Source organism: Pteropus vampyrus, unplaced genomic scaffold, assembly GCF_000151845.1.
Source record: "Pteropus vampyrus isolate Shadow unplaced genomic scaffold, Pvam_2.0 Scaffold40, whole genome shotgun sequence".
Classification (NCBI taxonomy): domain Eukaryota; kingdom Metazoa; phylum Chordata; class Mammalia; order Chiroptera; family Pteropodidae; genus Pteropus; species Pteropus vampyrus.
In genome coordinates this window covers 5,087,835-5,100,351 of record NW_011888821.1, presented here as the reverse complement: position 1 = coordinate 5,100,351, position 12,517 = coordinate 5,087,835, and the positions used below count along the sequence as shown (strand labels likewise).

Sequence of the window (12,517 nt, the reverse complement as noted above, 5' to 3'; positions counted from 1 at the left end):
GCCAGATACTATTCCAGGTACTGGAGATAGAGCAATGAAGAAAGCAGATATAGTCCCTGCCCTCGTGGATTGTGCAGTTTAACATGGGAGAGAGACAAAGCCCCATAAAAATTATTAGTCCACTGTGGTCAAAGAAGATACTTTGTTCGACTTCCATCTTTTCAGATTTACCGAGATTTGTTTTGTGGCCTAACATATGACCTATCCTAGAGAATGGTCTCTGTGCGCTTGAGAAGAATGTGTATTCTGTTGTTATTTGGCAGAGTGTTCTATATGTATCCATTAGATCTAACTCTTTCCTTACTGATCATCTTCTCTAGTTGTTCTTTCCATCATTGAAAGTGGGGTACTGAAGTCTCCAACTATTATTGTAGAACTATTTACTTTTTCCCTTCATTTCTGTCAATGTTTACATCATATGTTTTGGGGCTCTGTTGTTAGGTACATATATGTTTATAATTGTGTTATATGATTTTATTAAATCAATTATTTAATTGCCACTGTCACAGGTGCCACCAAAGAATACTGGCTCTAACAAGTGAATGCCAGGGGGCTTCTTTGACGAAGCAATGTTTGGACTTTTAGGAATGCTGAGAGTCAGCCGAGCTGGGGAGGGGAGGCTGAAACTGGGGAAGGTTAACTGTCACCTGTAGATGACATCCACATCAGAGGGCGGTTGCAGGGACTGAGTAAGTTAGAACAATGCCTGGCACAGAGAAAATGCCGTGTTTGTGTGAGTTAAGGAAGTAAAGTAACGATCCTGAGTGGGGAAGGCCAAGTGAGTTCGAGCAGTCAAGTCAGCCTGGGTGACTAGTGTGCAGGGTGGAGACGGGAGGTTAGCAAGGGCCTTCTCTGTAAGCTACACAGAGGAGTTGGGTCTCCATCTTAAGAGAGGGAAATAGCATCTCCTTCCGGCTTTAGTAGAGATGAGGAAACCAGTGGGTGAGGCTGCAAATATCTATGAAAGAGATGATGCGACTGGACCAGGCAGAGGCTGCTTGAGGGCAGGGGCTGTGGCGTACTCACCTCCCCCATGAGGGACCTGGCATGACACCATGTGCACTACGTGCCTGATAAATTCTTTAATAATGAGTCCCTTCTGGTCGCAGCTGACTTGTCCCTGGCCAGCTTTCACCTCTCTTCCTGGCGTGTCCCCACCTGGCCCTCGACCAGGCTGCCATTCCATTATCCTCCTCGGGCTGCACTCCGCTGACTCTCTGGCCCATGGGAGGCAAACTCACCTTTGATTTCCATCCTTCACTTCTTAACCACATCAGCCTCCTCATCCTACCAACCCAAGTGCCACCTCCAGTTCCACTGCAGCCGCCCGACCACTGAGGGCCTCTTAATGCCCTCCGTGTTTTTATAATCTCACTCCAATAGCCACCACACGCCTGCAAGGCTGGTATCATGACTTTTGTCTTGTGAGAAGAAACTCAGGCCCAGGGAGGTTAAGTGACTTGCCCAAGGTCACACCTATGTGAGTCCTGTAGCTGAGACTTCAACATAGGCCAGACTGGCTCTGACAAAACGCTCTTTCTGATGTCCTGCCCTCTCTCCCTGGAAGCAGGCTTCTACCAGATGACGCTCTCTCTTGGAGGCTGAGCCTTCTTCCACTCAGCACGACAGAATGAGAGAGGAGGGGGGTCTGCACGGCAGCCCAGGACTCACTCCGCTCTACCATCCCAAGGGGATCATCTGTCCAAACATCATGGCAACCTGGTCAGAGACAGCCAGTCTGAAGGCCAACTAAACTCCTCAGCAGAGGCACCAGACAGAATTAAATCCGGTCGGAAATCAGACCTATGGACTGAACTACCGTTGTTTCCAACAACCCAGGGGCTGTCCACTCAAATTCCTACAGGAGCCGCACAGACGATAAAATGGGTGGCGCAGGCCTGAGTTGGGCAATAGGGAGAAGCGGGGACTGTGGCGGCTGCAGGGCACTCGCCACGTGAAGGAGGCAGCTGCTGCTCAGCTCTGACTGTAGCCTGACAGGGATGTGCATCTTCTTTGAAGGAAAACAGAGAAATTTACATTTTTATGTGATATCTTCCAGCTCTTAAATGTTGGCCAAAAAAATACCTTTTTGGTACCCAATGGAAAACACAACGGAAGGCCAGACTCGGGCTGCAGGCGAGCCGGGCCCCACCTGTACAATAACCAAACCGGCCCGTGTGGACTCAAACAGCGGTCTCTGCTTCTACTGTGGTCCTTCTGGGACACAATTCACACAGCAGAGTCCTAGTCCCGAAGTGCCCCTCACGAGCGGATGCTGTGGACTTACATTTCAAAATCCGACAAACTCTGATCTTCGGATGTTTGACTCAAGTCTCCAGGCACCTGCCATCGGGAGCGGGGGCAAGGAGAGAGAAAACGCATCATGGTTACCACGGTTTGCATAATCCCGAGAGAATCCTGCCTCTCAAGGATCCCTGAACACTTCTTGCTCAGAATGAGGTGAAAAAGCAGTTACTGGAAAACGATAAGAGATTTCGTGGAAGGGTGGCTAGAGAGGGTGTTACAGGAATAAAAACACGCCACCATGAGAGCTCAATTATTTTTCCGGAAAAAGGACCGTTGATCCTACCGAGGTCATCGCAGGCGTGTAAAAGCTTGTCATGTTGGAGCTACAAAGACCTAGTTAGGGTCTGAGATGCAAGACATCAAACATGCAGTGGAAAAATATCCACTGTCGCTAAGATAAACATCACACGCCCAGACGCACCCAGCGTGTAAACGCGAAAGGCTGGTGCCTGCCCCGCGGGCTCCACACTCCCACCCCACCCCCCAACGTTTGTGCAATTTAAGGCAGCACGACACAGTTCCTCTTCGACTCACAAGAGCCCCTTGAGAACATGACAGGTGAAAGAAACTCAACTGCCTGGCATGGTGGCAGCTGTTACATAAAACAGACAGCGAAATGGCCGGCACTAGTTGATGCTCAATAAACGGTGAAGATATTATCACGCCCAGGGAGTCAGTTTCCTGTTGTGAGCTGATGGAATCTGAACCAGCTAGAATTTCAGAATGTGGATCAAAACTAAGAGGAACCAGGTGGAACAGAGAGGGTGCGGGGTAGTGTGGGGAAGAGAGCGTTTATTTCTGAGGTTTCGTGTTAACCACGATCTTCATCAGCCTGGAGAACAATCCCAGGGGTGGGTGCTATCCACCCCCTACCCACTTCACAGATGAGGAGGGTGAGGCTCAGGGAGGCTGTAAACGATGCCCGTGGTCACACATGTAGGCAGTGACACGAATCCCGGTCTGTCCGCCCTCAAAGGCTTTTCTGCTACAAATTCTCCCAGAGGAAAGCCAGCTAAATAGTGTAAGGAGGCGAGACATGAAGAAGTTCTGCCCTCACAGAGGGTTAGGGGGCACTAGGAGGTACTCCTTAAAGAAACAGTGGGTTCTCTTTGGAGGCAGGAGAATCCAGCGACTTAAGAGCCTGTGCTCTGGGGCCAAATGGCTCAGGATCAGAGCCCAGCTCCACTTCTCCCTGACTTCTCTATGTCACGCTGACCTAATCTGTAAAGTGGGCACAGCGGTAGTAATAGTCACAGGGTTATTCTGAGGACAAAATGAGTTAATACCTATAGAGTATGCAAAACAGTGCCCGGCAGGTAGAAAGTTCTCAGTAACTGACTCATGCACTATAATAATATGGCAATTACTGAAAAATAAGAGCAGTATGTTCTGTTATCCTTGACACCAGACGTCAATCTGTCCTGCTAACCCAGCGGGTATCTCTCACCTCGGATATGGCAGCTCAGAGGGAGGCACCCGACCTGAGTGGCTTACAGACGTGTGGAGCTAAGCAATTAAACTGGGCTCCAGGCAGCAGACTTTGGTAAGAAGCTGCTGTTGGGATAGTCCTTCCAACCCAAGGAGAAACCGGCCCCATTCCTAAAAACATCCACATCCTCTGACCCAGAAAGCTCACTCTCCAGAATTTATCTACAAGAAACAACCAAAGACATCAACATTACATCGGAGATCAATCCTCTTTCCATTGCTCAGACAAGTAAAAAAAAAAAAAGAAAAAAGAAAAATGCAAACAACCTAAAGGTCCAATTACAGAGGAATAATTCAAAAAATTATGGCGTGTCCACATGAGATGGCCGAGTTAAACAATGGGGCACACACACTCATGAGGGTGCAAACATAAAAACAATTCTGGAAAAGTACGTAAGAAAATAGTAAAAGTGGCTATCGCTGAAAATAGATTAAGAGGGGACTGAGGAGAAAAGGCGGCTTATTTTTCATTTGTTATCTTTCTGTAAGATTAAAAAGAAAAAGGCATCTTTTGAATGAACTGCTTTAAAAAAAAATTTAAACGTGCTTTTGAAGAACGAGCTAGCATGTGCTGTTTCGAAAAGATCTCTGAGACAGATGGATCATCAAGAGAACGCAAAAGCAGGGTGCAGTCAGTGGGTCCGACACGCTGCAAAGACAGAGCATTAAGAATTCCGAGCTGTATTTGTTTGTTTCCGCATCAAGAGTCGAGAGCGGTGAAACTCAAGACACCAATCGAAGGAGCAGCCTGTGGGCGCCGGGGCCGGGGCCGGGTAGCTGGTGCATGGCGCTGGCAGTGAGGCTATACAGCGAACACCTTTTTAAATCATTGGAGTTTAAAATAATGAACTACCATCCAAAAGTTTAAATAAAAATGTATAATCCCACCAAAAGGGTGCTTTTGATAAAATTTCGATGGCATAGAAAAAAACCTCCTGGTCTGTTTTGTAAAAAGCAGCTAGGGACTGCACATGCCCAGTGTGCTTCCTAAAGAGAACTTACAAGGCCCGCGTATCTGCAAGCTTAGAATGAAATCGATCTGAGAGATGAGAGTGGGAATGAGTTCTCAGACAGAAGTCAGATGAGTCGGGGTTGTATACGTGAACTTTTCTGGACTTTCTACAGTGAAGATGCATTCATCGTGTAACCACACACAGGTACGCATTGTGTGTTGTGTATCGTATTACTATGTAAAGTAAATAATATATTTTTCAAACCCCTCCCCCACTGCATTTTGCCAGAATGCAGAAAGCGGATGGGAGAGGTTTGCTTTCAAACGCTTTCATGCATCAGGCATGGAGGAGGGTGAAGGAGGGCATTACTCTCCCCTGGCGCTTTCTCGTGGAAGCCTGTGAAAAAAGCCAGGGTTCTAGTGCCTTCTCTGGCAGGGTTGCAAGGCGGCTCCCGGCCTTTCCTCTCCTCTGAGCTTCCCCCTCAGCAGCTGCATCTCTCCTGGAATAATGTGAGGATCGGGTAAGCAGATCGGAGGAGGGACACGGACCCTGAGGACACCAGCTGCAGCATTATGCCCGTCATCACACTGCCTTGGCATGTGGCCTCATTTCAGACTGAAGGGAACAGAGCTCGTACCCAGAGACCCTCATTCTCAAGAAGGAAGCTTCTGTGGCTGCCCCACCAAGCAGAAGCAAAGGGTGACCAGAAGGACCGAAGCGGATCACAAGGTAGGGTTTCTAAGGACGGACATTGCTTTACCACGATTAAGAACAAGGAGCTTCTTCAGAAATGATTGCCTCTTAGAAGAAGGCATTTTCCTGACAGATCCGTTTTTCCTCAAGATGCTGATATTTAGGGAACCTTTTGGACAGTGGATAGAAATAGCTGGGGTTACTAAATCCTTCCAACTTAAGAGATTTTTTTTCTAATTACGTGGTATTACTGGGATCAGCTAGCCAGGAGACATTTATGTGTCATGAGTTCCGGGGAGCCTGGCTGGCAAAAGAATCTGTGAACTTTCTGACCTCTGAAGAATGTATCTGGAAAATCGAGCCAGGCTCCACTGCAAATGCATGATGATAACTGATGGCCAGGCTTATTAAACATCTGAAAATTTTGTCTTTTTATGCTGTCATGCAGAATGGTACTACATAGCATCTGGGTTTTACAGAAATCATCTAGAAAGCTGGTTTTACTTCATAATCTGGTGGTAAAAGAAGTGTGGAGCAGAGAGTACTTTATAAGAAAAATCGACTTTCTTTTGATACTGGCCACAAACATCCCTCGTGACCTCCTGAAGCCCCAGGGAATGTGGAGGATGCAGCTCTGGGACGCCGCCTGCTCTCTGATTTACCCTCTTTGTGGGGCATAAACGAGTGATGGGCAGCCTGGTCATCTTCATTCACTTCTCCCTGACACCGCGGCTCACACCTGGCCTGTGGTCTGGGAGGCCAGGTGGCAGGACATGCGTGCAGGGAAAGGCGGATAAGGAAGTGAATGTGTTTTTTAAGCCACTGGGTTTTGGGGTGGTTTGACATATAGCAACAGACAGCCCGAAAGGCAACTTCCCTGAGGTCATTCAGCTAGTAAGTGACCAAGGTAGGATTAAATGCAGGTGGTCTAGGTCACCACTCAGCTACACTGCTTCCCACTGCTGAGTCCCTATTCTTTGCATTTTGCACCTGCACACTGCAGAGCCCAGGGGATAAGGTGACCCAGACATGCAGTGAAGAACCTCAACCGGTGTAGAGACCTCCGATGGGGGAAGAAAGTCTGGGAGGACTCAACGCTCGAGAGTAGGTGTGCGCAGGTCCACAGCTGGGTCTGAAATCCTAAGCCCTTCTTAATGCCTGTTTTCTGTGTCACCGCAGGGTGTTTGGTGGGCACCAGGCCTGGAAGACAAGCCACAGATGTGGCCCAGTCCGAGATGGCTGGCTTTCTCCCTTGGGAGCCACAGGTCCTTTTCCATCTCTGGATACACAAGTCAAATGTGTATCCAGACTCTTGAGTCAAATCCACAAGGTCTCAGGGACAAATGGAAACTCGGATATTCTGAGCTCCGATCTCAGGCTTCCACTGCTCCTTAGAGAAGTCACTTGGCTTCAGCTGACCTTGGTTTCTTCCTCACCTGCCCCATGACAACCAGTCTCTGCCTGTCCTATTGGAAAGAACCAACAAAGGTGGTGGGGCTGGGGAGGTGAGGTCAACTGTGTGCTGAACACCTACTATGTGCCGATGTATTCTCTCATTTAATCGTCAAATGCTGGGAAGCAAGCCACGTTCCCTTCCCCTCCTGCCCGAACCTCTTCGCATGGCTGGCTCTTTTCTCTTCCTCTAAGACCCAGCTAAAAGATGCCTTCCTTGGTGACAAAGACTAAACAGGCCCTCTACTGCCACCCTCTACCGTTTGCGTTGCTCAGCTGGCAATTACTCCATTCGGGGTCACCTGTGAACTGGTCCCCTCCTTGCGATCTCGACTGCAGCTTCTCTACAGGCGCTCATGCACCGTGACACACGGCAGCTCGCTCGCCTAGGACCTGGCCCACTGTGGGCACTGAATTAATATCTGTGGCTGAATTCATGAATGAATGATAATGCAAGCTACATTTCCACACTGAAATGTCAACCCACTTTTAAACTGCTTTGTAGCAAATTCGCGACCCTTGCGCATGAGATGGGTAAATTAGTTTGGCGATGACAGGGAGCAGAGGCAGAGAATCGCCTTCTCCCTCTTCTAATTACGGGGCTCTCGGATTCACTGCTCAAGAGAAAAGGCAACAGGCAGACAATACAGGCCAGCAAATCTCTGTCCCGATCATGAAATGACACCATAACTTATGTTTCCCGGAGTCACTTTCTCACTCGTCTCTCTTTTCGAATAGCCTTCCCTTTAGCAATTAGCTCTCATTTTGCACTGCCAAAACCCGCCACTTCCCGTCGCAACAACACCCCTGCTTTCTCATCTCACGTTTCACAAGGAACGAAACGTGGACTGACACGGCCCTGACTTGCAGCCTGGTTGGCCAAGCCGGAGGACGGACAGGCCCAGGCCTGGGGCTCTGAGCATCAACGAGGCCTCGGCTTTTCTCGCCTCCAGGGGGCAGCCAGCTTCGGGGGGACCACTTCCAGGGCTCTGTGTTCATCTGTTTTTGTTAATTTGTTCTTATGTTTTAAAAACATACAGTTAGAGGTATCCGAGCCGCATGTGATTTAAAAAATCAGCTGAGGTCTGAGACTCTCTGCTGGGAGTAAAGAACTTGCAAATGAGAGTTTTAAAGAGGTTTTTGTTCCATCCTCTGGGTAACCCAAAGCTTGCATAAATGCAGACTATCGCAGGACTGTGAATTAGTTTTCAATGTGTCTGTTTTTCTCAAAAGACTATGAGAGTCTTGAGGACAATATTCTCAGAGCTCAAGACAGTATCAGGCACATAGTGATTGTTCGATGAATGTTCCCACTGGATGGAAAGATATACAGATGCACAAATGGACAGACGGGTGGATGGACGGTTGGAGGAGGGAAGGGGTATGAGAAATATCTAATCTACTCATTTACTAAGGTGAACATCTAGTTTCTCTCCAAGTATTTAAGACACATGGATGACACACGCACAAAGACATGTATACAGGGACTTTTACCGCAACACCATTTAAGGCAATAAAAGTCTGGAAACAGTAATGAAATGGTTATGTAAAATATCGCCACAGCCAGAGCCAGACTGTACAACTACTGAAGGCGTAGCGTAGATCTCTGCTGCTAATAGGGACTGATCTCTCAGACATAACGTCAAGTGACAGAAGCAAGACACAAAACAGCATGTCAGGCAAGCTACTATTTTCCTTACCGAGTTGGGAGACGGATGTGCCTATGAGCTTGGATCGCATTAATCACTTCTGAAAACACACAAGAAACTGCCAACTGTGGACGCCTTTGAGGGAAGGGCAGTGAGAAGCGAGGGTCAGAGGCAAGAGGAAGGTTTATTTTTACTGTAAAACTATACTTTATAAGTTTTATCATGTACATGAGTTGTTACCCTTCCGAAAAATAAACGTAACAACCCCCACCCCCACCCCCACTCTTCGACCAGAGCAGGGTCCACTCTGATCCGCTTCCTGTATCGCGTTTCGAAGGAAGAGCTTCTCTTAGGGTTGCGCACGCACGGTTTATTTAAATGAGAAGGTTTAGAGAACGCTGAACAGACGGCCTCATTTGCTCTCCTTTCACTCTTCACTCCCAATGAACAACCAGAGAAACTGAGGCACGCAGCCACCAGAAGATGCCAAAGAAATGCAGAGTTCTGCAAACTCGAGAATCCAAACCCTCTGTCGCTACGACTGTGGGATAACTGAGAGTGAATGTAGGATTTCCTTAAAAACACCGCGAGCACAGCAGGACCTGCCCCTCAGAAAGTAGCCGGGGCCCATTGGCAGCACCTATGAGCATTAGGAGCGTGGAGAAGGTTCACGCGGCAGGTCTGACGCGCTTATTATGGCAAACGGGAGTGGCTTTGCTTTATCTGGGTTGAGCTGCTGGAGACATCGGACTAAGAGGACAATAGAAGGTACCTGCCCTGGCTGTCACCCCAAATGCTGTCTTCTTGCAAACAGAACAGCCCTTCGTGAGCTTGCAAGGGAAGGTGTGTCACTGGGGAAAATCTACCAGGGCGGAGATTGAGGCTTCCCAGCCCCTAAGCCCGGTACGCCTCACCCTACGCTTCCCCACTGGGGGTCAGCAAACCACGGCTCCAGCTCCTGGAGTATGACAGCCCTCAGCAGCATCCTTCAGGAAGTAGATATCGAGTTCCACTTTCTGCCACGGGCGTGCGCACATCCATTCCAGGTTCCTTCCTTACACAATTCCCCGGACATGTACCTTTCAAGGTTTGCATCTTTCAAACCCTACGAGGCTCAGATGTCCCCCACTGAGTAAAGCCTTTTGAACCTGATGTCCCACCTTGCGAGGAGAGCCGAACGCTTCCATAGCATTTTGTATGTGTCTATTAAAGGCCCCCCTATATGCGTGGAGGTCATCGATCACTTCCTACTTCCTCAGAAGTTGACTGAGCACCAGGCTGTGCCTTAACTCGGAATGTCCATCACCTATCCTGGTACCTGGCCACAGGGTAACAATCCACGGTGACATGTACCTTTCTATATGAACAGAAACATCCGGACAGTTATCTCTAGGGAGGGGAATGAAATTGAGGGTGATAGCAAAGAGATTTTAACTTAATGTCTGAATGTCTGCATTGAGAATGTATTCACGTATTGTGCCTTGCAAAAAATATATTTGTAATAATAGCAGCTGCAGTGGGTTAACTGGTGCCCACAAAATGGTATGCCCAAACGCAAAGCCCTGGAACCCGTAAATGTGACCTTATTTGGAAAAACGATCTTTGCAGATGTACTTAAGTTAAGGATCTAGGGATGAGATCATCCTGGATTATCTAAGTGGGCCCTAAATCCAATGACAAGTGTCCTTATAAGAGACACGCAGAGGAGAGACACAGGAGGTGGCGGCGTGTGAAGACAGAGGCAGAGACTGGGATGATGTGGCCACGAGCCAAGGAACGCCAGGACCCGCCAGGAGCCGCAAGAGCCACGGAAGGCCCCTCCCCCAGAGCCAGAGGGAGCACGGCCCTGCCGGGACTGACACCTCGATTTCGAACTCGAGGCTCCAGAACTGTGAGGAGAATATGTTTGCTACATTTCTTGACCTCTTGCTCAGTGCTAGGCCCTGTGTTATGCATTTTATATACATCGTCATCTGAAGGGGTCACTGACACTATGATCACCCTCACTTCACAGATGGGAAAACTGAGACCCAGATAGTTGACTTAACCTGCTCAAGGTCATAGGTTGTAAGTACAGAGCCAGGAGCACAACCGGGCAGTGTGGGCCGAGTCCGTGCTGGCAAGAACGCCGTCCTGAGGGAGCACAGCCTTGGTGCCAGACGGGTCCAGCTAGGCCTGCCCTCTGACTCCGCCATCCCAGCCAAGGCACCTGACTTCTCCGAGCCTCCCTCTCAGTTATAAAGCGGGGAAATATCACTGCCCTCTGGACTTGTCATGGATTAAGTGAAAGAATGGAAACAGAGTCCGGTGCACTGTGTCCCTATAAGGACACAGACGAGGTGCTCTTGTGTAGGAATGGATAAGGCTGGGTCGGAACATTTCTCACGGGCAGGGACGGCCATTACAGGAGGCTGGGGTAGGGGTGGCCAGAGGACACGTTCTTGCATGAGGAACATGATGAACGGAGGTACAAATCACTTTCTAAATTCACTCTCCCAGCCCGATCCACTATGCTGTCAGCTCTTGGAGATGCCAGGTGGGTGAGTAGGGGGGTAACAGGCAGTTAATTAGCCCTAGGAGTTCCACTGTGTAAAACTAAAACATTATAGCTTTGATGGCAGAAAATGAGAAAGAATTCTTGGAGCTGAGCTCTCTGTCCTCAAGCACATACTGCAGAACCCACCTCCTGGACAACTTGTTCTGTGAGGTTCAATCCTGAAGACTAGAAGTAATAGTACCTCCCAAAAATACTCGCCGTAGATATTAACAGCCCTACCCCGCCCCCCCCCGCCCTCTGCCACACACACACACACACACACACACACATACACTAGTGCCTCCCACAACCAGCTAATCACTGGCATTGATGATTTAGGAAGCCAGTCACCAACATTCTCAATTAGAATGCCAAACCATTCCTCCGAGATCAGACAGAAGCTATCCTGCCAAGGAGAGATCTGCCTAATTTTCCATCTGTCTTTTATCAATAAGCAATAAATGATGAGTTTTGCTAATTAAAGATGACAGGTATAACTCAATTTAACATCCATTTTATAATCATCTCCCAAAGTGCAATGTTTCCCCAACCCCTTTGAAAGTGATGACTTTGAGATGTGTCTGAAACTATCAAAGGCACAAAAGGGAATAGTCCTAGACCCACAGCCTGGTCCTCTGTTTCCAACATACTGAGTGGCATCGGCCAAATCACTTCCCTGCTCTGAGCTTCCACGTCTTACCTGAGGAAAGGAAGGGGCAGGATAAAGGGGTGGACTGTGGCTGTTTCCTGCCTGGCATACATCTCCCTCCTGGGAAATCACCCTAACAAAGGATTTGTGTCGCCTGAACCTCACACCTGATCCATAGGTGGGCACAAAATAACTCGGGCCAATCAGCATATCCTGTTTTTGTGGCCACAGTGACTGGTTCAAGACTGGTTAGTAAACTAATGAAGCTGGTTCAATCAGAGTGAACCTTGGGGATTTTGCTGGCAAGGTGGGACAGGCTCGTTCTTCCCCAATGACTGGGAGGATGAGCAGCCCAGCATCACTGCTCACCTAGCTCTGAATTTCACAGTTATCCAATGCAACAAATTCTTTGCTTTGCTAAGGCCGGTTTGGCATGGGCTGGGTTTCTACCACTGAAAGCATCCTAACTGATATGGAAATGATGATCCCTCCCAGCTCTGGCATTTATTTTATTGTATGCTTTAAGTTTTCCTAGGCAGGCCGGGCCCTGAAAATGAATACCCAGGGGATAGCCCTGGCACCAAGGAGAGACTGTGAGCAGTTTAAGGACTCAAGATCACATCAGATTTCTTTGATTCCCAGTTCAAAGCACAGTACCTGGAACTCAGGAGACTGAGAATGACACATGTGGACTGAATGAACAGGTCAGTAAGACAAAGAAATGGAAACTATGGGCCCCGGGGAAGCTCTGCCTCTAATCGGCATCGTTGCCACGGCCACGATAGCCACC

General features: G+C 48.6%; 1 protein-coding gene across 1 annotated transcript in view; it reads right to left on the bottom strand.

Annotated features, from left to right (window-relative positions):
* LOC105290966 (sorting nexin-29-like) overlaps positions 1-2,403 on the bottom strand; it is a 161,844-nt gene extending 159,441 nt beyond the window's left edge. Inside the window, exon 1 of the mRNA XM_011358425.2 lies at positions 2,288-2,403. Within this exon, the coding sequence (XP_011356727.2) occupies positions 2,288-2,403 (116 nt within the window). The remainder of the gene's footprint in view (positions 1-2,287) is intronic.
* Between the last annotated feature and the right edge of the window lie 10,114 nt (positions 2,404-12,517).